General features: G+C 36.3%; 1 protein-coding gene across 1 annotated transcript in view; it reads right to left on the bottom strand.

The window, feature by feature from the left end:
* TOPAZ1 (testis and ovary specific TOPAZ 1) overlaps positions 1–27,541 on the bottom strand; it is a 63,099-nt gene that overhangs the window by 17,275 nt on the left and 18,283 nt on the right. Inside the window, 11 exon segments of the mRNA XM_042235916.2 lie at positions 1,136–1,236; positions 1,980–2,154; positions 3,286–3,352; positions 6,654–6,769; positions 9,150–9,242; positions 9,446–9,597; positions 15,891–15,954; positions 18,485–18,610; positions 19,339–19,424; positions 20,967–21,109; positions 22,996–23,060. Of these exon segments, the coding sequence (XP_042091850.1) occupies positions 1,136–1,236; positions 1,980–2,154; positions 3,286–3,352; positions 6,654–6,769; positions 9,150–9,242; positions 9,446–9,597; positions 15,891–15,954; positions 18,485–18,610; positions 19,339–19,424; positions 20,967–21,109; positions 22,996–23,060 (1,188 nt within the window).

Genomic DNA, 27,541 nt, shown 5'->3' with positions numbered 1-27,541 from the left:
AATCTATCACTCTACCCGCACCTCAGGGAAGTATACCTCAGGTAGTACAATGTGGTCTAGAGTTGCTATACCGCTTCTATGATGAGCTAAATCTCAAAGGTAGACATGAAGATACCAACAGTGTTCCAGGGAATCCTAGGAAGTTATTTTAAAGTAGTTCTACTTATTGTATCTTGGGCTCATCTTAAGAGAGGTCTTCAAAAACTGTAATACTACCAATACTCAGGAGTTGGCAAAATATACTGAACTGACAGGTGCTTCAAGTAAAAATGATATTTAGCACAGCTTCTTAAGTATTCCCTATACTGAGACTCTTCACAGTAGTCAGCCTCATGCCACCTCCTTTCCACATGTTCTAATATACCACCTAGGTGAAGTGAAGTGAAAGTCGCTCTGTCATGTCTGACTCTTTGCGACCCCATGAACTATACAGTCCATAGAATTCTCCAGGCCAGAATACTGGAGTGGGTAGCCTTTCCCTTCTCCAGGGGATCTTCCCAACCCAGGGATCGAACCCAGGTCTCTCGCATTGCAGGTGGATTTTTTACCAGCTGAGCCACAGGGAAGCCCAAGAATACTGGAGAGGGTAGCCTATCCCTTCTCCAGGGGATCTTCCTGACCCAGGAATTGAACTGGGGTCTCCAGCATTGCAGGTGGATTCTTTACCAACTGCTGCTGCTGCTGCTAAATCACTTCAGTCGTGTCCAACTCTGTGTGACCCCATAGACGGCAGCCCACCAGGCTCCTCCGTTCCTGGGATTCTCCAGGCAAGAACACTGGAGCAGGTTGCCATTTCCTTCTCCAATGCATGAAAGTGAAAAGTGAAAGTGAAGTCAGTCAGTCGTGTCCAACTCTTCGCGACTCCATGGACTGCAGCCTACCAGGCTCCTCTGTCCATGGGATTTTCCAGGAAAGAGTACTGGAGTGGGGTGCCATCGCCTTCTCTGCTTTACCAACTGAGCTATCAGGAAAACCCAAAATACCACCTAGTAATTCATTTACTGTCTGAGGCTCAATTTGCCCCCTGTAGTGATAATCAGCAAAATTTTAACTTTCAAGGTTAACATATATTCTATACAAATATGTAAAACGAACACTCTACAGACCAAGCCCAAACAAAAATTTAGTGAAGTACCTTGGACCACTGCAACAGCTTGTGATAGAAGTACATAGCACTGATTCCGATTCTTCCCAGCAAAGTTTTATCTACTTCACTATTCTGCAGATCTTTGCTAACTGAAACACAAAGTAGATACACAGAAGAAAATGAAACAGTCACTTTGAATGGTGGAAAAGGCAAATTTAATATGGAATTAGTGATACTACCACAAAGACCAGGTGTCGGCAAACTACAGCCCATGGGCCAAATCTGGCCCACGGCCCATTTCTGTATAGCCTGTGAGCTTCTGAGAACAGTTTTTATTTTTAAAGGGTTATTTGAAAAGAAAACTATGTGACACAGATCATATGCTGTCTGTACAACACCTAAAATATTTACTATCTGCTCCTTTACAGAGTTTGCCAACCCTGATAGAGAATACAGCAGTGAAGGGCTCACTCACACACACACACACACACACACACACACACACACACACACAGAGGTTTCAAAAACACATTAATTTTATTGACTTGCAACAGTGAAGATAGTAACAATGATCCCAAAATTCAGATTCTCCGCTATAATTTGCTAGCAATAGTTTTACCAATCTGAATGAAAAGAAAAATAAGAGCATGAAACATTTGATATACTGACCTTTTATCACTTTTTTATCATTATAATCTAAATTAATAATAAATGGAGAAATTTATAAAGAAGAAATAGTATCTAAAACCTGCAATATTAATTTATCTTCAATATGGAGACTACTAGGAGCTTTATATGTTTTGAACACTGTCCCAGTTAATCTATCAATCAGTAAGAAAGAACACTGTATCACCCTAACATGCAGTACTCTGACCAAAACAGCAACATTTACCTGTTTCAGCAAATTCACAAAATGGAACACCTGGTCGCTCTTCTTTACAGTCTTTTGTTAGTATTTCAGCAATATAAGCACAAAACCTCTGGAAATCTGCAAATTTTTCACAGCTCATTTTTATGTTAAGGTATACATTTCCCAATTTGGTCCAGTCACCTTTTTCTTTACAATGCTATTATTAAAAACAAAAGAAAAAATGTAACCTGTTATTTACGCAAACATATTACGGGGTAGGCTCGTGTAGGCATTACAGAAATTAATAAGACGTGATCTCTGCAAATGTTATATAAGCTTGCTGGCAAGTGTTATAACAGCAGTAACATGTTACTGTACAATTTGCTTTTCTGACCATGGCAAAGCCTATATAAGTTCTAGATGTCAACGTACACTTGTTTTAATTATTTAGTTCCTAATGTCCTAAATGACATCATCCCCAAACCTGGAATACACAGTGGAGATAGCTTTTCAGAGAAGAGATGACTAGCAGCACGATTTGAGCTGTCTCCACAGTAATACATTATTTTATTACTGTTACAGGTTGCATTTTACGATTATTTGGCCATTTGTGATTTGGGGCCCACACACAATTTTGGGCATTACATTTCTTCTACAAAAGGACCTACAAAGTAAATTTCAGTAAACTTACTATCGTTCTATTATTTTCTATTCTAAAGTAAAAGTTTTCTATACCAACAAAATATACTGTTTGAAGGACATAAATATTAATTTAGACTAGATCAACAATTATTAGAATGCGTATAAAAATGATCTCAAAAAGTCAAGTCATCCTGAAAGTCCTCTATTTCTTGTTCACTTTAGATGCTTGGAGAGCACACAGTGACCATGGCTTTACCCCGTCAGGTCACATACTGTCCATTTAATATGCTCTCCCATGGATCATGACCAGAAGGCCAACTCACTCATGCACTGAAGGAGTCCACCTAGTTATAAGAATTAAAAGCCAAGCTATAGATTACTATAGCTTACCATACATTAATTTTAAACTGAACAACTATGTCTAGAATGATTTTTAGAATAGTTCAAACTCTAGAAATTATGTTTGCAGTTGAAAGCATTAACTTGTAAAAAATTAAACTTCTTTTCCTTCTTTTCTCTGTGAAACAGCTGCATTTGTAAACCTTTTTCTAAAATTGGGTTACTATTCATAGTTTCTTTGTTGTTACTGGTTTTCAGAGTTCCCAGCTATGTGTTTAAAAGATAAGCATCATGGCGACTCACTCCAGTATTCTTGCCGCCAACCGCCCCCCACCCCCCAAAAAATAAATAAAAGATAAGCATGTACCTCTATTTCATTCAAGGCTGCCTCCAAGTCACATTTCCAGTTCTTTTTAAATTGCCTCATGCGTAACCTTTAACAACAGAAAAGGGTTAACTACGTTCACTCCCCCAAAGTCAATATTGCTCCTAATTCACTTGTTAACTTATACCTAAAAGACTGGAGAAAGAGAGAGTAATATGCTATAAAAATTCTTTAGTGCTGAATAAAATGGTAATTGCACAGTTACCTTACTTAAACTATTTCCTCCTGAACCACAGGCAATGAGAAGGAAAAACAATTTCATATGAAACCATACTTTCATCCCAACTTGAAGACAGAGAATGTCAAAGCTTCAAAATAATTGTGAATACAAAGACGAAAAAAGGAATGCAAAACAAATCCTAGCACTTGCTCTCTGCTGCTCTTACTCCACCCTCATTGCTCCAGAAGTACAGGAGGCAAGCAAACACTAACCACAACAAACGAAAGCAAGCAAAAAAAAGTATCTGTAGGGGAGAACCACAGAAGGAAACTAGCAGAAGGACCTAACAGTGACTAAAAATTACCATTACAAAGTCCACACAAAATTCGAAAGTGCTAAGTGAAAAAAGTGGGTAGATGAGAACATAAACCACACAGAAGGAATTTAGAAGTTTGTATGATTTGAACACATGTGAAATGCATGGATAGCTTCAGCGACAGGAAAAAAAAAATGGAAGTAGTATGCTTTGGCAACTGGGAAGAGGAGAAGAAAAGGTGCAAAGAGCAGGGTGCCAATAAACTAATAATACTGTAGAAGAGCTGACTAGGGGGTCAATTTTGGTGATTAGTCCCAATGTTTCATAAATTATTCCAGAGCATTAAAAAGGAAGGACAAGTTGCTAATTTTTATCCATTCTGCTGCTGGTCATTTAGGTTGTTTCCGCTGTCTTGGCTATGATAAACGGTGTTGCTATGAACACTGTGCACATATCTTTTCAAATTAGAGGTTTCATCTTTTCTGGATTAATGCACAGGGATGGGACTGCTGGATCATATGGCAACTCTGTTTTTGGCTTCTTAAGGAATCTCTATACTGTACTCCACAGTGGCTGCAACAATTTCCGTTCTCTCCAACAGCGTAGGGGGGCACCCTGCCCTTCACACCCTCTCTAGCATTTATTGTCTATAGACTTTCTGATGATGGCCACTGCGACTGGTGTGAGGTGGTACTTCACTGCAGATTTGCATTTCTCTGATAATCAGCAATGCTGGACATCTTTTCATGTGGGCCATCTATATGTCTTCTTTGGAGAAATGGCTAATTATGTCTTCTGTCATTCATTGACAGTGTGGGGGGGGTTTTTTTTGGTGTTTTTTTGACATTGAGTTGTATGACCTGTTTATATATTTTGGAAATTAAGCCCTTGTTGGATTCCTCATTCTACAAATATTTTCCCCCAGTCTGTAAGTTGTCTTTCATTTTGTTCATGGTTTCCTTTGTTGTACAAAAGTTTTTAAGTTTGATTAGGTCTCATTTGTTTATTTTTGCTTTTATTTCTTTTGCCTTGAGAGACTGGTCTAAGAAAATATTGCTACATTTTACGTCAGAAAATGTTTTGCCTATGTTCTCTTCCAGGATTTTTACAGTGTCATGTCTTATACTTAGGTCTTTGAATCATTTTGAGTTTATTTTTGTACATTTTGTGAGGTAATGTTCTAACTTCACTGAGTAACATGAAGCTGTCCAACTTTCCCAATACCACATGCTGAAGAGACTGTCTTTTCTCCATTGAATTTTCTTGACTCCTTTGCTGAAGATTCTTTTGTGATTCTATATAAATTTTAGGATTATTTGTTCTAGTTCTGTGAAAAGTGTCATAGTTAATTTGATTGGGAATGCATTAAATCTAGATTGCTTTGGGTAGTATGGCTATTTTAACAATATTAATTCCAATAATATTACTTTCAACAATATTAATTCCAATCCAAGATTAGTAGCATTGTTTTAAAATGCAAAATATTGGGGACAACTTAAATACCCACACATTGACTGAATAACCTGAAGTACATTCAAACAATGGAGTACTTTGCCTTTATTAAAAAATGACAAATTTCTCTCCAAACTGATCTCCAGGATATACTGTTTGAGTGAAAAAAGCAAATTTGAAAAGAGCAAATTTGAAATTCATTATATGCTACACTGTGTGTAACAAAGAAGTTGGTATAAGAAAATATATAAATATCTGCTCATTATAAGAGGATAACTCCCCAAACTGAAAGATTGGTTACCTCTAGTATGTAGGTGGAAAAGGGGTGAAAAGGAGGAGGAAACAGAAATGGTAGAGTAGGAGTAAGGGGGAGCAACATTTCTCATTGCATCTGTTTATACTGATGGTTACAACCAACAGTCGTATTTCACATACTTTCCCAAATCAAACAGACTACGATGTGGGATAACTGAAAATATAATACAAACAGTAACAGATAAATCTAAATGCTCTATAAATGAATAATCACACTGAATGGGTATTGGGGAAAAATACTAATAAAACGGCACTAGAGCAAATTCACAGGGGCTCCTCAGGTAATTTTAATATTTTCACAACATCTGTCAGACACTGTCAAACTACTATTAATTTGTTTGGATCTAACCTCTTAATAAATGCTACTGTTAATGTATTTCTTTTGGCCTCTGGATACTAGTGTGGAAACTTCTGTATTAGAGGATCATGAGAAATTAAATAAATGTGGAAGTGCCTCTGAAGGAACCTTCTGGGCTTTCTCAAGGAGTTTTCTGGTTGGCATCATTTGCACTTTATCAAACCTGCCTTTGTTAAAAAGTTATGGTTCATTTAAACACCTAAAATTTGCATACTTTTCTCTATGTACATGACAGTACAAAGTCATGGCTTTCCTTTTTCTCAATACAGGTATGTTATGGTACTACTCTTGTAATTATTATAGGCTGTTTTTTTTTTTAGGGCCTTCTGAGGCTCATAAGCTAAACAGAGAAAGCAAACAAGTCAGAGAAAGAATGAAGGAGAGACCTTAAAATATTTTATCTAGTTAACATGACAAGAAGTGAGTGAAAGAGAAAGAAGGATTAAAGTAATTTGAATACATGTAAGAGAGTGCATTAAGTAGAATTAAGTAAGTTGTGAAACAGAGCAAGAGAGTCTTTACATTTGATCTGCCAGGTAGCAAGACGAAATCAGGTGATGAAAAAGATTTGGTGAGGCTGGCCAGGAGGGCTAGCTAGAGACAGATGATGACAATGTGACCAGGCCACAGCCAAGAGGGAGAAGGGCTTTTGGTGGGCATATGAAGAATGATAAGTACTTTGTCTTCATCCTTTTCAAGTCCCCACCAAAATACATATATTTTAGTCCTAATTATAATGATTTTCTTACCTGGATTTCATTTCCAGAACTGCAGTTATTTCTTGCTTGGAAGCCTGTACTTGGTATAAAAGCTTAACAATATAGTTAAAGTGTTCTAGGTCAAGTACCATCCCAGCTTCAACGAGCTGTGGAAGAGGGTAAAGAGTAGTCATTCTTTTAAAAATGTGAAACCAATATGTTTGGGAAAAACTAAGAGGCTGATGGAAGAAGTGAAACATGGAGACAGAATTAAAATTCATTAAAAAATCTGAAGCATATTTTTCTTAAAATATTTGAGAACCACCATAAGATACCTTACATCAAGAATTTAAAGCAAAAATGAAAATAATACTTCTGAGTTTAAACTTGAACATTAGTCCTTTTCTTCAAGTTATGTCAACTACTGTATCAATTGAACTTCTTGCTTGGTACTAATTCTGTCTTTTAGTAAGTATAGCACTGTGGTTATACTGTATACCCGATGATAAAATTCCTGAGATATATCAAGTTGAGGTTTTCTACAATGACTCTAGGTGATCAGTCATTTCTTTTTTAAAAAAAAATTTATCTATCTTCAATTTTACTGAGCTATATCAATAACTGACATACAGCAACTGTGTAAGTTTAAGGTATACAGCATAATGATCTGACTTACATATATCATGAAAAGATTACAATAATTTTAGTGAACATCTATCATCTCATATATACACAAAATAAAAAAGAAAGAGAAAATTTTTTCCTTGTGTTGAAAACTCTTAGGATTTATTCTCTTACCAGCTTTCATATATAACATATAGCAGTGTTAATTATTGGTGGCTCAGTCAGTAAAGAATCTCCTTGCCATGCAGGAGAGCCCACTCTGATCCCTTGGGTTGGGAAGTTCCCCTGGAGAAGGGAATGGCAACCCTCTCCAAAATTTGTGCCTTGAGAATTCCATGGACAGAGGAACCAAGTGGGCTAGAGTCCATGGGGTCACAAAGGGTCAGACACGACTGAGTGACACACACACAGTTCTTATTTCTTTTATAACTGGAAGTTTGTACCTTTTACCATCTTCATCCAATTTCCTTACCATCTACTTCTGGTAGCCAGAAATCTTATTTCCTTTTCTGCAAGTTTGTTTTTTGAAGTATAATTAACCTATAAAACCATGTTAGTTACTGGTGCACAACATGGTGATTTGACATTTCTATACATTATAAAATGATAACCATGATAAGTTTAGTTATCATCTGTCACCATACAAAGATATCACATTATTACTAACTATACCATGCCATACACTTCATCCCTGTTACTCAATTCTTATGCAACTGGAAGTTTGAGCAATTCCTGATTCAGAAAATTTCCAGGCAAGTAATTTTGTCAAGTTTTGTAATGTGAAACTAGAGGTATTCACTGAAATATTTGTTCATCTGCTAAAATGGTTCCAAAGCTGCTTCCTAAAGAGAATGGGCGGGAAGTGGGGTGTTTTCCTGCTATAGGCCTACTCTGAAATGAAACGCTGAGTAGTACCAAATACTAAGAAATATTCAACAACTATAAAAATTTTAATATACTTTAAAAAATGTAAAAATCTTTTTCTTTCTGATATATGCCAAATATAAAGTTAACTGCTTGCCACCATATTATTTGGCTTCCCTGGTGGCTCAGTGGTAAAAAATCCTCTTGCAACATAGGAGATGTGGGTTTGATTCCTGTGTCTTCAGGACCCCCTGAAGCAGGAAATGGCCACCCTCTCCAATATTCTTACCTGGAGAATTCCATGGACAGAGGAGCCTGGTAGGCTATAGTCCATGGAGTCACAAAGAGCTGGACATGACTTAGTGACTAAACAACCACCACCACCATATTCTTATCCGTCTACCTTGTTTGCTGCTGCTGCTGCTGCTGCAGCTAAGTCGCTTCAGTCATATCCGACTCTGTGCGACCCCACAGACGGCAGCCCACCAGGCTCCCCCGTCCCTGGGATTCCCCAGGCAAGAACACTGGAGTGGGTTGCCATTTACTTCTCCAATGCATGAAAGTGAAAAGTGAAAGTAAAGTTGCTCAGTTGTGTCCGACTCTTTGCGACCCCATGGACTGCAGCCCACCAGGCTCCTCCGTCCATGGGACTCTCCAGGCAAGAGTACTGGAGTGGGGTGCCATCGCCTTCTCTGCCTTGTTTGCTAACACTGTCCTATTTATACACTGATTTATGTATTTATTTTTGTTATATATGACCTCAAATCTTTTTGAAAAAGAAAATTTTCTTCAATCATTCTTAAGAAGTAGAGATGAAGATGGTTCATGAATTTGTAAGAAGTCACCTGGCATGCTTAGAACTCTTCAATTAAGGGCAAGGCCTGTTAGTCACTGGAGTCTGTTTATAAATCCTACTTCAGGAGAAAAAGAACATTTCTGAAAATATAATTCTTTGGTATAAAAAATGTGAATAAAAGGCAATTTAAGAGTAAGCAGAAATCACTATTTTCTTGGTTATTCACTATTAGAGAATAAAATGTATAAAACAAAAAATCATACCTTGCAAAACATATCAATTAAAGCAGGTACAGCATTCCTTAATTTCATAGTTGCCACATACTCAAATATTTTTAGTAATATTTTCAGAGCGGGCTGGATAAAACAAAAAAATTACACTCATTTTCATGTCTTATTTTAGTATACTTAAAGTTTCTCAAATTTGTTTATGCTGAAAAACACAAGTGTTCTCTAGGAAATATTTAACAAACAAATACAACTGTTAAATTATACATATAAGAAATGTATCAGAGAAACTAACTTAAAATATTAGAAAAAATTATTTTCAGGTTACTTACCAGCATCTTAATCATTATGCAGAGGTTCATGATCTGAAATACTTCTTTCAATAAACAGTGTTTGAGTAAAGAATTTAGAAGGTCATTTAATACTTGTAAATCAAAGTGTATACCTGGAAGAAACTTTCTGTAGTACTCCATAAACATGTTTGCTGAAAATGATGAAATACATAGTAAAGTCATTTGCTACTTTTAAGATATTCATCTTTCCTAAGTCAGACAATTTTTCTATAAAGATCAAGTAGCATTAACTCAATTTCTTAAAAGATACACTTCCAGTATCAGGAATATTTGATGAAAATACATTAAAGCAAAAGTTAAATGGCAACAACATGTCAACCAGGATGTTAGGTACTACATTTGGATCTAACTGAGGTGCTATCCACAAAAAATAGGACCAAATTGCCTCATACATCATGGTTTCAATATGAACTCTGAGGGAGCCATACTCTCAGGAGGACTTCAGACAGTGGCCTGTTTAAGAGTGGAAGCAGACTATTTTGACATATACCCCTTCTTTCTGTTTTAGCCCCATCAACATGCTGACCCTGGGGATATCTTTATTCTAGTTTATGATATGAACATTCTCCTAAAAATTATGCCACTGATTAATTTCGACTGAAAAAGCATTTAAAACTTATTTTTGATAAATTATGTATCTTGGCTGTGCTGGGGCTGGGTCTTTGTTGCTGCACAGGCTTTTCTCTAGTTACGGCAGGTGGAGGTTACTGTCTAGTTGTGGTGCGTGGGCTTCTCACTGCAGTGGCGTCTCTTATTGTGGAGCACGGGTTCTAGGTACCGAGGCTTCAGCAGTTGTGAGACATGGGCTCAGAAGCTGCAGTGCCTGGGCTCTAGAGCACAGACTCAATAGTTTGGCTCGTGCGCTTAGCTACTCTGCGGCGTGTGGGATCTTCCCAGACCACGGATCCAACCTGTGTCTCCTGCATTGGCAAGTGGATTCTTTACCACTGGGCCATCAGGGAAGCTCTGAAAAGTCATTTCTTAATGGACTCTTGCACTGCCTCACATTTTAGCTACTGTGAATAACGCTGCTATAAATATGGGTGTGCAAGTATCTTTCAAGACCCTGTTGTCAATTCTTTCATGTATATATCAGGAGAAGAATTGCTGGATATATGGTAATTCTATTTTTAATTTTCTGGGCAACTGTCATACTGTTTTTCTGCAGTACTGTACAATTTTACATTCCTTCCCATACTGCATGAGGGCTTTAATTTCTCCACATCCTAATACTTTTTTCTTTTTTTGATAGCAGTCATTCTAATGGGTGTGAGGTGGTATCTCAATGTAGTTTTGATATACATTTCCCTTAGGTCTAGTGATGTTGAGCATCATTTTAAATGCTTATTGGCCATTTGTGTATCTTCTTTGGAGAAATGTCTCTTCAAATACTTTGCCTATTTTTGAATCAGGTTTTGTTGTTGTTCAGTTTAAGGGTTCTCCATATATTCTGGATACTATTCTTTTATCAGATATATGATTTACAAATATTTTCTCCGATTCTGTGGGTTGCAGTTTCATCTTGCTGATACTGTCTCTTAATGCACAAAATTTTTGAATTTTCATGACGTTCAATTTATCTATTTTTTCTTTGTTGCCTCTGTCTTTGGTGTCATATCCAAGAAATCATTGCCAGATCCAACGTTGTGATGTTTTTGTCCTCATGCTTTCTCCTCAGAGTTTTATTGTTGTAGGTCTTACATTAAGGTCTTCAATTCATTTTGAACTAACTTTTGTATACAGTGTTAGTTAAGGGTTCAATTTTACTGTTTTGAATTGTGGATATTTAGTTTTCCCAGCATTATTTGCGGAAAAAAGCTATCTAACTATTGCTGGTGAATGGTCTAGCATCCTTTTCAAAAACCATTTGATCATATATGTGAGGGTGTATGTCCAGGCTCTCTATTCTATTCCATTGATTTGTATGTCTGCCTTTATGCTAGCACCACACTTTTGGTTACTATAGCTCTGGAGTGTTTTCAAGTTAGGAAGTATGAGTCCTCCAGTTTTTTCAAGATTATTTCAAGACTTCTTGAGATACCACATGAGTTTTAGGATGGGTTTTTCTATTTCTGCTGAGTTACTGGCATTTTGATAGAGATTGCATTGAATCTGCAGATCTCTTGGGAAGTAATGACATTCTAATAATACTGAGTCTCCCAATCTGACACGGGTTGTTGTTGTTCAGCTGCTCAGTTGTGTCTGACTCTTTGCGAACCCATGGATGCAGCACGCCAGGCTTCCCTGTCCTTCACTTCTTCCTGGAGTTTGCTCAAACTCACGTCCACTGCATTGGTGATGCCATCCAACAATCTCATCCTGTGTCATCCCCTTCTGTTCCTGCCTTCTACTTTTCCCAGCATCAAGGTCTTTTCCAATGAGTTGGCTCTTAGCATCAGGTGGCCAAAGGACTGGACTTTCAGCTTCAACATCAGTCCTGTCACTGTATATTCCGGGTTGATTTCCTTTAGGACTGACTGCTTTGATCTCCTTGCAGTCCAAGGGACTTTCAGGAGTCTTCTCCAACACCACAGTTCAAAAGCATCAATTCTTTGACATTCAGCCTTCTTCATGGTCCAACTCTCACATCCAAACATGACTACTGGAAAAACCGTAGCTTTGACTATACAGACCTTTGCTGGCAAAGCAATGTTTCTGCTTTTCAATACGGTGTCTAGGTTTTGTCATAGTTTTTCTTCCATGGAGCAAGCGTCTTTTAATTTCATGGCTGCAGTCAACCATCTGCAGTGATTTTGGAACCCAAGAAAATACAGTCTGTCAGTGTTTCTACAGTTTCCCCATCTATATGCCATAAAGTGATGGGATCGGATGCCATGATCTTAGTAATGACATTTTAATATTACAGAGTCTTCCAATCTGTGAACATGGGATGTGTGTCTTTAATTTCTCTTTCAGCAATGTTGTGTAGATTTCATTGTACAAGTCTTTCACTTTCTTGGTTAAATTAGTTTTTAAGTATTTTATTCTTTCAAGTTATTGTAAATGGAATTGTTTTTGTAATTCCCTTTCCAGGGTGCTCAATTTCAGTATATAGAAATGCAAATCATTTTTGCATGTTGACTTGGTCACTTATTAACCCTAACAGCTTTTCTCCCCTCAGAATTTTAAGTATTTTCTATATATAAGGTCATATCATCTGCACATAGGTCACTGACTTCTTCCTTTCTGAAATGGATGCCTTGTCTCATTGCTCTGGCGAGAACTTCCATCTGTGTTGAACTGAAGTGGTGAAAGCAGGCATCCTTGCCTTGTTCCTAATCTTAGGGGAAAAGCTTTCAGTTTTTTGCCACTGAGTATGGTAAAGTAATGCTCAAAATTCTCCAAGCCAGGCTTCAGCAATACATGAACCGTGAACTTCCAGATGTTCAAGCTGGTTTCAGAAAAGGCAGAGGAACCAGAGATCAAATTGCCAACATCCGCTGGATCATGGAAAATGCAAGAGAGTTCCAGAAAAACATCTATTTCTGCTTTATTGACTATGCCAAAGCCTTTGATGGTGTGGATCACAATAAGCTGTGGAAAATTCTGAAAGAGATGGGAATACCAGACCACCTGACCTGCCTCTTGAGAAACCTATATGCAGGTCAGGAAGCAACAGTTAGAACTGGACATGGAACAACAGACTGGTTTCAAATAGGAAAAGGAGTACGTCAAGGCTGTATATTGTCACCCTGCTTATTTAATTTCTATGCAGAGCACATCATGTGAAACGCTGGGCTGGAAGAAGCATAAGCTGGAATCAAGATTGCCGGGAGAAATATCAAAGACTTCAGATATGCAGATGACACTACCCTTATGGCAGAAAGTGAAGAGGAACTAAAAGCCTCTTGATGAAAGTGAAAGAGGAGAGTGAAAAAGTTGGCTTAAAGCTCAACACTCAGAAAACGAAGATCATGGCATCTGGTCCCATCCCTTCATGGCAAATGGATGGGGAAACAGTGGAAACGGTGTCAGACTTTATTTTTGGGGGCTCCAAAATCACTGCAGATGGTGACTGCAGCCATGAAATTAAAAGATACTTACTCCTTGGAAGAAAACTTATGACCAACCTAGATAGCATATTCAAAAGCAGAGACATTACTTTGTCAACAAAGGTCTGTCTAGTCAAGGCTATGGTTTTTCCAGAGGTGGTGTATGGATTTGAGAGTTGGACTGTGAAGAAAGCTGAGCGCTGAAGAATTGATACTTTTGAACTGTGGTGTTGGAGAAGACTCTTGAGAATCCCTTGGACTGCAAGGAGACACTACCAGTCCATTCTAAAGATCAGTCCTGGGTGTTCATTGGAAGGACTGATGTTGAAGCCGAAACTCCAATACTTTGGCCACCTCATGTGAAGAGTTGACTCATTGGAAAAGACTGATGCTGGGAGGGGTTGGGGGCAGGAGGAGAAGGGGATGACACAGGATGAGATGGCTGGATGGCATCACCGACTCGATGGACATGAGTTTGAGTGAACTCCGGGAGTTGGTGATGGACAGGGAGGCCTGGCGTGCTGCCTTTCATGGGGTCGCAAAGAGTCGGACACAACTGAGCTATTGAACTGAACTGAACTCAACTCAACTGACTGATGGTGTTTACTGTGACATTTTTCAGATGTGGCTTTTTAAATGTTGAGGTAGTTTCCTTTTATTCCTTGTCTCTTGAGTGTTTCTTTTTTTTAATCAATGAAAGGGTACTGAATTTTGTCAAATGCTTTTTCTGCATCAACTGAGATGATCATGTGTTTTTTTCCACTCATTCTGTTAATGTGGTTACTTGGATTGATTTTTGTTAGTTGAACTACACTGTACTCTAAGAACAAATTTCACTTGGTTATGGTCTGATCCTTCCAATTCAGGTTGCAAGTTTTTGTTGAGGAATTTTATATCAATGTGTTCCCTCCTCTTCAATTTCTGGGAAAAGTCTGAGAATTGATATTAGGTCTTTAAATGTTTGGTACAACTCAACAGTGAAGAGTTCCTTCTGGTATATGCCAAGCAGCAGTAGTTTTACACAATGGTTTTAATCAGACAACTTCTGGCAACAGGATTTTATGTGGAAATTCAAATATCAAACAGATAAAAATGAACCTATGGTTAAATAGGGTAATGGGGAGTCCCACTTTCTCAGTACTTCCCCCTTGTGAACTTGTCAACTTGACAAATATTAAAGCTTGGTCCCTTCCTTTTGGGTCTCACAATTAGTAGGGGGAGATGGGAGCAGAGAATGGGATGAGGCTGTGGAGTCAGATAAGGGTGTAATGGAGGAGATAATCCTATTTTCTATGACTAGGCTTTGAAAGATGAATAGGTCTTTGCTATGGGGAAGTGGGATAAAAGAAAGGCATCCTGGGCAGAAGAGCAGTGCCTTTTCTATTATAGCAGAGCTTGGCCTGTTTACCATTTGAGCTACCAGGAAAGCTTCCCTGATAGCTCAGCTGGTAAAGAATCTGTCTGCAATGCAGGAGACCCTGGTTCGATTCCTGGGCAGGGAAGATCTGCTGGAGAAGGCATAGGCTACCTACTCCAGTATTCTTGGCCTTACCTTGTAGCTCAGCTGGTAAAGAATCCACCTGCAATGTGGAAGACCTGGGTTCGATCCCTGGGTTGGGAAAATCCCCTGGAGAAGGGAAGGCTACCCACTCCAGTATTCTGGACTGGAGAAATTCCACGGACTGTACAATCCATGGGGTCACAAAGAGTCAGACACAACTGAGCAACTTTCATTTTGCCCTGTTTAGGGAACTGCACAGAATGATTGATATGCATCAGCTATAAGCTGCTGCTGCTGCTAAGTCACTTCAGTCATGTCTGACTCTGTGCGACCCCACAGACAGCAGCCCACCAGGTTTCTCTGTCCCTGGGATTCTCCGTCCCTGGGATTCTCCAGGCAAGAATACTGGAGTGGGTTGCCATTTCCTTCTCCAATGCATGCATGCATGCTAAGTCACTTCAGTCATGTCTGACTCTGTGCAACCCTATGAACAGCAGCCCACCAGGCTCTCTGTCCACAGGATTCTCTAGGCAAGAATACTAGAGTGGGTTGTCATTTCCTTCTCCTCAGCTACAAGGGACATGAGTAAAAGGATGAAGATGTAGGGAAGATCCAGTTTCTGACAGATCCCTTCAGAAAGATTTCAAGCTAATTAACGACATCCTTTTTTCTGTCTTATACCTGTAAATAAAATTTCTACATCATGAAAATATTAGTATGTAAGTGAATTACAACGTTACATGGATTAAAATTTATTAACCAAAATGCCACACTTAGTATTAATCCTTTCTAAGATCAACAGAACTAATCTAAGATACTCAGTTTTCATACTCAAAAGTATTAAATTTACTTTTAAACCATGAGGACAAAAGGACATTGTTTGAAACACTTGCATTAATGATTTTATAGTAATCATTCTACTATCTCATACCTGCACGTTGTAGCAAACACAGCTCACTGATACTTATATATTTCTTAAACACATCCATACAAACCTGTAGAAGTCATGAAAAATGTAAAATTACCTTTTCATATTTCACAAAAACTATACAAATTTCAGTCCTATCTTTTTGCTTATTCTATTTTTTTAAGTCAATTTAAGGCAATGGAATAAAGAAGCTGATGTTAGGTTAACTAAGATGGGAAATGCATACTGAATTTATTACAAAACCTTATTCAGAGAAGCTGTTCAGAGAAAGAGTCAAGGAAACAAAGTCAAGATTAGCAATCAATTGGAGAAGGAAGGGATTCTTTTACTGGTATACGGAAAAACACATGGACCAATGATTAGAAACTAGATCCTATAAAGAGACTCACTCATACACAATTAGCAGATTTATGACACAGTGATCCTGTAACACAGTGGGGGAAAGGATGGTGTTGGGTCACCTGGAGATCCACATGGGAAAAAATATGTATCTAGACCTTCTTCACACATCCTAAACAAAAATTAATTCTAGATAGCTTAGATTTCTAAATGTGAAAGATAAGACAAATTTTTTAAAGGAAAAACATAAAAGACCATCTTCATGATCATGTTGTTGTTTATTTGTTAAGTTGTGTCTGACTCTTTTGTGACCCCATGAACTGTAGCCTTCCAGGCTCGTGTCCACTGGATTCCCAAGCAAGAATACTGGAGTGGGTTACCACTTCCTTTTCCAGGGATCTTCCCAACCCAGGGGCAGAACCTGTGTCTCCTGCATTGCAGGCAGATTCTTCACTACTGAGCCACCAGGGAAGCCCCTTCACAATCTTAGAAAATTTTTTTTCAGTAGTGTGTAAAAAGTCTTGAGTTTGAGCAAGCTCCAGGAGTTGGTGATGGATGGGGAAGTTTGGTGTGCTGTGGTTCTCGGGGTCACAAAGAGTCAGACATGACTGAGTGACTGAATTAACTGATGTAAAAAGTCAATACCATAAAAGGAAAAAAAAAATAAAAAGGATAAGACTGGACTATATAAAGATTAATAATTTTATTTACCAAAAGACACCTTCTAAAAGGGTAAAATGGCTTGTTGGTGGGAATGTAAATTGGTACAATCATTATGGAGAAAAATATGGAGGTTCCTTAAAAAACTAAACCCAGAACTACCAGATGCTCCAGCAACCCACTCCTGGACATATATCTAGAGAAAACCATCACTCTAAAAGATACATGAATCCCAACATTCACTGCAGCTTTATTTACAAGAGCTAAGACATGGAAACAACCTAAATGTCCACTGATAGAGGACTGGATAAAGAAGATGTGGTACACATATATAATGGAATATTACACAGCCATAAAAGGATGGAATAATGTCATCTGCAGCAGGAGGTATTCACTAGAGATAACGATCATACTAAGTGAAGTAATTCAGACACAGAATGACAAATCATATCGCCGGTATGTGGAATCTGAAAAAATGGTATAAGTGAATTTATTTACAAAACAGGAAGGGGAGGAGATTGGGATTGACATATATTCACTAACTAACAAGGACCTCCTGTATAGCACAGGGAACTCTACTCAGTACTCTGTAATGACCTATATGTGAATAGAATCTAAAAAAAGAGTGGTTATAAATATATATTATTTACTTTGCTGTATACCTGAAACTAACACAATATTGCAAATCAACTATATTCCAATAAAAATTTAAAAACTAAAAGTGTGAAAAGGCAACTTGCAAAGTAGAAAAAATTACTTGCAATACACATATTCAACAAAGAGTTTGTATCTAGAATTTAGAAATTTTTTAAAATTTAAATTTTAAAATTAAAAAAAATTTTAAAGTATTAAAAAAATTTTAAAAATTTAAAAATATAAAGAATTTTTGAGATGGATAAGAAAAAGACATCCTCTAGAATACAGATGAAATATTTAGATACTTACAGGAAGGGGATATTCAAATACCTAACAAACATTCAGAAAGATGCTCAACTTCATCAATCATGAGGGAAAGCATCACTGCCCACCCACTAGAATGGCTTAAAATGGCTGATAACACCAAGAGCTGATGAAAATGTAAAGCACCTAGAACTCTCAGACCAAATTAAAAATGTAATTTGTTAAACCACTTTGGAAATTTATCTGGCAGTGTCTAACTAAAGTTGAACATATGCAAACCCTTTGACACAATAATTCCAGTTTCAAGTATAACCCATAAGAATGGCTATATATGTTCACCAAAAGACATGCACAACACTGATGGCATTACTACTGTATTTACCAAATTTAGAAGCCATCCATCAAAAGTAGTATTTATCAACAAAATAATTTTTTCTATACTCTACAATGGAATAGTCAACATTATATAGTAATGAGAAAGAAACACCTACAATTAAGTAAAAAATACAGTTGAATCTCAAACATGTTGAGCAAAAGAAGCTAGAAACAAAAGCATACAGAGTATATGATTTCATGTATATAAAGCTCAAAATCAGGCAAAGCTCTTATATTAGGATTTGATGCAAATCTGAATTAAAACCATATGACTGAAATGGTTATTAAAACAATCTCTACTTCAAAGACTTAACACATTTTACCTTTTCATCCCCTTGCTCAGGCACATGAGCAAACTTGCACTGTGATCGCTCACAGCCACGTATCGTATTAAAATGAAATTTGCAGTATCTGTGGGGTATTATCAACCCTAGTGGCTTCTGGAACACCTAGAAAATTAGGCAAATTCCCTTTCTGTATTAATTGTAAAACACTTACTGCAATCAAGTGAGAAAGCATTTGAAACAATCAGAAATAGTATGTGTCCAAAAAAAGTATCAAGATAAATTGTTTGCTAACTTGATTAAAAAATAACTCCAAACAATTTATATTAAAAAATTATGATACAATCAATTAAAGTTATTTGTCTGAATTTCTGCGATTTCATTTAGTATAAAACTTATAATCCACCAGTTACTATTGTTTCACTGCACATGGCTTTAAATGTTTCTACTTTCCCTCCTTGTCATGTGCCTGCCCTTTTTAGCTTTATAAAAAGTTACTTCTACTTTTATATATGCTTATTTCAGATGCATTTGTTAGAATTGAAAATTTCCTTAGCTTCTCTAATTAACAGAAAAAAGGTAATGAGTGAAAGTTATTTACAATAAGCTTTTCCTATCAACTGCTTTTTATTAATAGCTTTCTCCTTCACCATAGAAAACTATTCATCCTATTATTTTCTGTTTTGGATATTCCATCCCTCCCTCGCTCCCCCAGCCTTAAACATCTTATATTGTTTGTGAACATCCTCTAAATTGCTACTCATTTTCTGTCCCTTTTCACTAAAATCAATAAAATGTCCAGAACTGCTTAAATGATAATAAGGAAATAAAACCAGAAAGCCCCAAAATATATGCTTATAAGATCATCATTATTTTTTAAGTAACGTACTTACCCCTAAATTTTTTTCCCTCTTAAATATTTCACAAATTTCAGGATTCTGCAGCTTTAGGAGAGAATGTTTCCCTGGTAATCTGAAATCTAGAAATGATTAAGAATGACATTACATTTCAATATGTTATAACATGACTTTCATAAAGTGGAACAGACTACTACTATCTGTTTTAATATTTCGCTTTGGACTTCTTTTGTTCAATTCACAGGCTGTTGCCAGTGGTATAGTTCTGTGAAATATACAATAATTTACACCTTAGGTGTTCCTTAAGGATGTCTAGATCTGAATTTAACATTTTAAATTCATTATAAGCTAAAGATACTTTCTTAAAAGCCTCACATAGCAGCATTGAGTACTATATTCAAATGATCGTTAAGTTAAACAAATATTACACATAATAAACTTTTCGTAGGGATGAAAACTACTGATAAACCTAGGTGCTATGGACTAAATTGTGTCTCTTCCAATTCATACGTTGAAGCCTTAACCCCCAATGTGCCTTTGTGGAAGTAATTAAAATTAAATGGGGTTGTAAAAATGAGGCTGTGATCTGACAGAATCAGTGTCCTTACAGAAACATCAACAGTGAGCTTTCCTTCTCTCTTTCCAAGCACATGCACCAAGGAAAGGCCATGTGAGGACTTAGTGAAAAGGCTGCCGTCTGTAAGCCAGGAAGAGAGCCAGAAACTGAACCCTACCAGAAACTTGATCTTGGACTTCTAGCCTCCAGAACTGTGTGAAATGAGTATCTGTTGCTTAAGCCACCCAGTCTGCGGAATTTTGTTACGGCAGCCCAGGCTGACTACTATACCAGGCATCATTATTCCTTAATGTTAGTCTTTTAAAATGAGAATTATGACATTTAGAAATTATTTTTTCTAAAGATAACATAGAAATGTTTTTTATCTTAAGTCATTTCAATTTTTACTTTGGCTGCATCCAGATATAATTTGGGACAAGTTGAAGTTTTTGCTGTATAGCTTTGCAGTGTGTTTTACTGTGACACCTGTAAAGCTTTTAAAAGCATGTGATAATCATGGGCTTACTGCTACAGGACACAAAAGCAGGCAGTGTGAGGGCAGAGATGGGAGGTATGGAAGAGTTACGTGTGAGCTACATACACAAGAGGATTTTACTGTTTCTAAATTAATTCTTCAATCTAGCTTATTTTGTTCACATACATCACTATGAATTATTAAAAATGACACAAAGTATAAAGTACATTTTAAATTTCTGAAACACGAAACTAAATTATGACTATTTTAGGTATAAACTGTAATCTACCTGTACTGCCACTATTGTGTAAGTACAGATATCCCAGAAGTTGTTTAATCAAAAGTACTAACTAAAGGTACACAAACCTTCTAATCTTAACATATCCTATGCTTGTTTCCATTTTCTTTTTTTTTCTTCGTTTTTTGGCCCCACCCTGTGGCTTGCAGGATCTTACTTCCCTGATCAGGGATAAAACCTGTGCCCCCTGCAGTGGAAGCACAGAATCCTAACCACTGGACCATTAGGGAGTTCCCTCAATTATTTTCCTTAACCTTTTTGTTTTGGGTGGAAAAATCTCCTGTATCATTTCTATATTGTCAAAAGTCAATAGAATTTTATTAAGAAAATTGTACCATTCATCCAAGGATTCAGTAATGTGTCTTCCTGATGAGTACTAAGATTCAAAGGCGGCAATGGCACTGGTAAGCACAGAGGTTTGGAGACTAGTGCTGCTAAGTGACATTCACCAACCATAATCTCTGTATTTTTAGAATCGCTGTTGTGTGAGCAGAAAAACCAAAATCAGAACTTAAATTTATTCTAAAAACATTAAAGTAATGAGAATCAAATAAGTAGAAACACATCCTAATGATATATATGTTCTACATACTATGCTATATACTACTATTATATACTATGATTCTTCAGTATTTTCAATAGGTGTTTCCTGCCTTAACTAGAAAACCAATACTTTTTAAATGGCTAGGGTATGGGGAGAAGTAGGGTGGTGGGGTTGAAACTAGAGCAAAATATTTTTGATCACGCCAGCCAAAAGGTTAGAGGAGGAGCTATATCAATGCCCAGATCCAGAAAAGACCATTCAATGATTCTAGGGACAGTGCAATGAAACAAATGAATTACAAGTTATTCTTCAGGACAAGTATATATAATAAATTTATACATGTACTTGAGATCTACCTTTGAGAAAAAGGTGTAAGAAATGCGTAGGCTCAAAAGTTTGAGGCTTCTGATTTAAACAGCTTTGATTATATTTTAATTAGTGAGATCCCATATAACCAATTTAAAAAACCACTCTAATCTTGAGGTCACTTACCTAGAAAAATAAGTAACTAAAGCAGGCGGAAGGGTGCAAAGTACCTCAGAGCTAACAGATATAAATGCATCTACTTTCTCAGAGAAAGATTCATGTCCTTATTCAGATACTAAAACATTTTACTTTAAATACAATTCTAATAAGCCATAGGCGAGTCAAAATAGTAAGAGGGGATAATGCTTATAATAGTTGAAACTTAGACGCACTGATGGAGTTTAATCATTTCACACAAAATAAAAATTTCTGCTTCTCTCCCCAACTAGGGATAGCCCTGATATCTGCCATTATCATAACTCTCCTCCAGATTAAACAAAATAAACCAGGTAACATAAAACAAAGAAATATGAATTATGGAATTTTATAGATGGAAAAGATTTTCTAGTAAACTTCTTTTATTTTGATTAGATGATGAAATCCAGGGTAAGGTGGTGACTTGCCCATTATCACACTCCTGGTCCTTACGGCAGAGCCAAGGTGATGACAAAACTCTGCAGGCTGCAACTATTTAGCTTGTAAACATAATGTTTTTTATAGGAAAAAAAGTTAACCTTGTCATATTTTCTTTTTAAGATCTTCAAGCGGTAATGAATCATACTGTGCCAACCTAATCCTTAACTAGGCTTTTCTTTAACATAAAGGTTCTCAGACTTGAGCATGTATCAGGGTTAGCTGGTGATCTTGTTGAAACACAGATTGATGGGCCCTATTTCTGGAGTTTCTGATTCAGTAGGTCAGGGATGGGAACAAGTAATTTGCATTTCTGGCAAGTTCCCACAACATGCTGCTACTCTAAGGCTCACAACTGGAAAAACACTGTCTTAACATAAAAGAACTTGAACAGATTTGTCACCTGACCTGACTGCGCCTTGCCTCATAGCAAAGTGGGAGTGAGAGGTGAATCAAATGATCTCCCAGGTACCCGCCAATCCTAAATTTGGTATCTGTAGTATGTCCCAGTGAGTGTACTGTAGCTCTCAGTACTAATCACTGCAGACATGGAAGATACCCGCAAGCTGCAATGCTCATCTGATTTCAGCTATTCTTACCTTCATAACAATCACATCCACATCCTTTTCTTTCTTTTATTGTATCACCATTCCTCATTCCTTTCTCAAAAAATAATTTATGGCTGAAACAGTTAGTGACAGCTTTAAAGTAACTTATAATATCCTTGACTCTGTATATACCTGACACGTTAAATAATACCCGCATACTGTTTATGACATAGCAGCCCAACTACATACAAGAGAGAATGAAAAACATGCTCAAGACACAAATTACACAGATGACTATTTTAACATTATGTAATTAAAAATTATGTTACAAACCTTCTGAAAACTTCAGAAATAGTTTCTTTTTCTTCTCGAATAGCTACCTTGTCTGAAAATCTACACTGTGGAGAGATTATGGTTAAGAAATGTAAGTGAATATCTCTACATTCCATATTAGGCTACGAGGCTTACCAGATCAGAATGTATTAGATATTAATTAAACAACTAGCTTATGGCCAAGCCAGGAAGTAATTCTACTCTACATTCTTTAAAACACTGAACACTGACTTCAAAATTTCCAGTGTTCAGAAAAACATAAATCAACACATTTTCCCTAGTTTTTGATATCACCTTTAATTATGCAAACTACTATTTCTAATTATTTTGAACAATTATAGCCATGTTTCCTTTTATTTAGAAAGAACAACTTTGAGTGATTTTTATTTATAGGTGGTATTTATGAACATAAATGTATTTTTCATTAGGAATATTTATATCTATTTAAAATGTTGGTATACTTAAAGCTCTTTACAATTACTATCTTGGGAACTGTGATTCTCTAATTACGAGAAAGTTATACATGCTTAAATACTAGGCTTTTGAAAAACAGACACCAAAATAAACCCCTCAAATCATTCATCATTTGGGTAGCCAGAGTTAACCACTTAATATCTTACTTTATATCTTTCTAGTCTTTCTAAACTTATACAAGAATATTTTATAATAACAGTATACATTATATACACTATTATAACCTTTAGGAAGAACACTATAAAAATCAACTGAGAAACATGAAATATTAGGATATAACACGTTCCTGGATGAGAATGTTAAATGTAAAAAATGCTAATTCCCTCCAAACTTATTTATACATTTAAAAAATCACAACACGAGTTTAAAAGAAAAGAAAATCATATATATTTCTTTCTTAGAAAAAAAGAATATAAGAACAGCCAAAAATATTTTAGATTTATAAAATATTTTGGTATCTTTTAAAGCAAGCCTTCCTTACTGTTTTTATTTTTCAAGTAATTGAGAGTATGGAATTGGTACAGATCTGAGCAATTAATGAAATAAAAGAGAAGGAGTCATTCTATACACAAAAACTGAAAATATTTAAGATGGCACTTGAAATTTGTGAGGAAATGATTCAATAAATAGTAACAGAACAACTAATGGGTAGTTAGTTGGATGGAAAATAAGCTTGGCACCAATTCACCATATTCCAAAATACATTCAATAAATATTTTAATATAAAAAATACTGAAAGTATTGAAAATAAAAGATGAGTAGTTATGTAATTTGGAAGGTAGAGAAAGCCTAAGATAACACCAAAGGCAGAAACCATGAATTATGGATCAATAGGTCTGAATAACAACATTTAAAGTATTTTCATATGCTAAGATGACAAAATCAACTGTCAAAATAAGAACAGAAAGGTTACATTGTTTCTACATTCTTTCTTCCAAAATAAAATTTAGATTTATATTGATAAATTTAAATATAATAAATAACACCAAAAAATACTAGAAAAAGATACAGGTGAAAAATTTTAACTCCAAAACAGCGAAGTCTTTCTCTAAATACAACTTACAACTCAAATATCATAAAATAAAACTGATACATTGGACTAAATAAAAATAAAAAGCTCCTTCAAGGTAAAAAGTTCCTACACTAAGTTGAATACAAATGAAAAATAGGAAAAATGAGGGCAACATATGACAGAGAACCAATATGTTTAATATATGAAAAGTTCTTACAAATAAAAAAAGATCAAAATCTGAAAAGAAAAATGGGCAAAGGACATAAAAAAGAAGTTCACAGAAGAAAATGTAAATGACTTTTACACATACTAAAAGATGCTTAACTAGACTCATAAGAGGAAAGCAAATGAAAAGTCATTTGTAAAAATACACAGATGGACAAAAATAAAAAAAATTTTAATACTGAGTTGGTGAGTGTATGGGGGAGAAAACTGTCATTCCCATACAATGTTGATGGAAGCATAAATCAAAGCAATCTTTATGTAGGGCAATCTGAAAATTCTACTTCTAAGAATCAATCCAAAAATGCTTGCACATATGCAAAATGCCTTATGCTCAAGGATGCATAATGCAACAATGTTAAAATAGCAAAAAAATGGGAACAAACCAAGTGCCCATCAATAGTGGAACTTGTTGAGCAGAGTATATCCATATAGTGGATAATTATATAATTGTAAAGAGAAAGCATCCTTACATATATGGAAAGGAAACACTCTCTGTTATATAGTAAGTTTAAAAAAGATAAAGAATGGTATGCTATCGTTTGCATAAAATTAAAAAGAATACACAATAGGTCCAGTTTGAGAAACGGCAAGTATCTCTTACTGGACTAATCCTTCTTCAGGTAACAACTATAAACCCTAGACAAGATATTAAAAAAAAACTGGATGCAGCCTAGATGGGATTGGGGGAGAATGGATACATGTGTATATATGGCCGAGTCCCTTAGCTGTTCACCTGAAACTACCACAACATTGTTAATGGGCTATACCCCAAAATAATATAAAAAGTTTAACGTTTGAAACAAAAAATAAAAAGAATACACAATAGGTCCAGTTTAAGAAATGGCAAGTAAGTATCTCTTACTGGGCTAATCCTTCTTTAAGTAACAACTATAAACCCTAGACAAAATACAAAAACAAACTAACTGCCTGAAGACACCAGAGAGATACGAAAAGCAGGCACAGTCTGGAGGGAAAGAGGGAATGACACCGGGTAACAGTCCTGTTTTTATGACACTGGGTAACAGTCTTGTTTTTATGAATTTATTCTTAAAGGGAGAACTCAGTTGTAACCACTTGGAAGGCTAAAAATTTGCCCTCCTGAATGAAACAAAGAACCAGAAGACAGAGTTGAGGCAAAGTCAGAAACTGGGATGTGAGGTTGGGGACCCTGGAAAGGAGAGAGCCTAAGAGAGGAAGTCCCTAAATGTGCTTTAAACTTGGTCCAAACCTCCAGCTGACCCTTGAGCTATACCTTTGTAAGGCAGACTCCAAACAACCCAGGTGACACTAAAAGAACTGAAGAAACATTTCAACTGCCTACTACCCCGGGAAATAACCTGGAGGATGAACCCACCAAAGTTACTGAAGAAACCTAAGCATGCCATTACCAGAGGGCCCAGCAAGTGCAAACCTGGGCGCTTCTTTCAAAATACCAAATTATAGAGACAGAAAACATATTAATGGTTGCTAAGCTTACAGATGTTAGGGGTAGGGAGGGAGGTGTGATGAAGAGGTAGTATTAGGAGGGTCTTTGTAATGATGTAATTATCATCTTGATTGCACTACAGGCTACAAAAAATCTGCACACTTGATAAAATACACAGAACTGTACACCCTCATTATACTAACACCAAATTTCTGCTTCTGATACTGGGCGTTAAGATGAAATCATGGGGGGAAACTACTTTTGCAACTTTTTGTGAATTTACAATTGTTTCCAAATAAAAATTAAGGACACCAGCGTTTTGACTATCTGGGGCTCAAAACTAGAATCACTAAGCAATTACCACCATAGTAAACCTAAAAATTGTTGTATATGGATTCTGAGTATAACTGATACATAAAAGCAAGAAAAAACAAGGCCTATAGGTGGAAAAGACAGAAATATATACAGATATATAAGATCAATAAGGAAGCATTTCTAAAAATTCACAGAAAACCATACATAAAAGCAGAAAAAATGGCAGTCTAGACCTATGCCCTATAAATCAACATATTTACCCAAGTTAAAATTTGTTAATTCCCAAATCTGGGGGCCAGATATCTTAAAGACAAATATTATTGACAGGGTCATGTATTTTCTAAAGAGTTGATACTTTGACGTTTACCATGATATTAGAAGGATAAAAGTATCATTTCTCTTCTCTTAAACAAATCCAAAAAATAGCATCACTCTAGGAAGCAGCTAAATGTTTTTGTGGATTATTTTTAAAAGAGCTAATATTGAAAACGGTCTACATCTTTAAAATATTTAGCGTTAAGAACTCAGTGAATTCTGGCAAACATCTCTTAAAATCTATCCTTGCAGAAAAGAATGCATTAAGTTTTCTCTCTGCTTTAAGTAGAACAGGATACAAACTGTTTATTTTTTAATGTTTTAGAGCAAAGGTTGGCAAGCAATAGCCTGCAGGCTGCCTGTTTTTGTAAATAAAGATTTATTTGAACGCAGCAATTGACATTTGTTTTCATACTGTCTATGGCTTCTTTCTCGTTATAGCGACAGAGTTAAGTAGCTGTGACAACAACCATAGGGATCACAGAGCCAGAGAAGTGTTACTATTTAGTCTTTTAAAGTAAAGGTTTTCTGACCCCTGCTACAGAGTCAAGGGACTCTACTGTGTGACCCTGGATAAGATACTAAGTCTCAGTGTTTTCATCTGTGAAGGGAAATAACAGTACACATTTCATGTACAGTAAGGAGATCCAACCAGTCCATTCTGAAGGAGATCAACCCTGGGATTTCTTTGGAAGAAATGATGCTGAAGCTGAAGCTCCAGTACTTTGGCCACCTCATGCGAAGAGTTGACTCATTGGAAAAGACTCTGATGCTGGGAG

The sequence above is a fragment of the Ovis aries genome, chromosome 19, assembly GCF_016772045.2.
Source record: "Ovis aries strain OAR_USU_Benz2616 breed Rambouillet chromosome 19, ARS-UI_Ramb_v3.0, whole genome shotgun sequence".
Taxonomy (NCBI): domain Eukaryota; kingdom Metazoa; phylum Chordata; class Mammalia; order Artiodactyla; family Bovidae; genus Ovis; species Ovis aries.
This window is presented reverse-complemented; position numbering and strand designations above follow the sequence as displayed.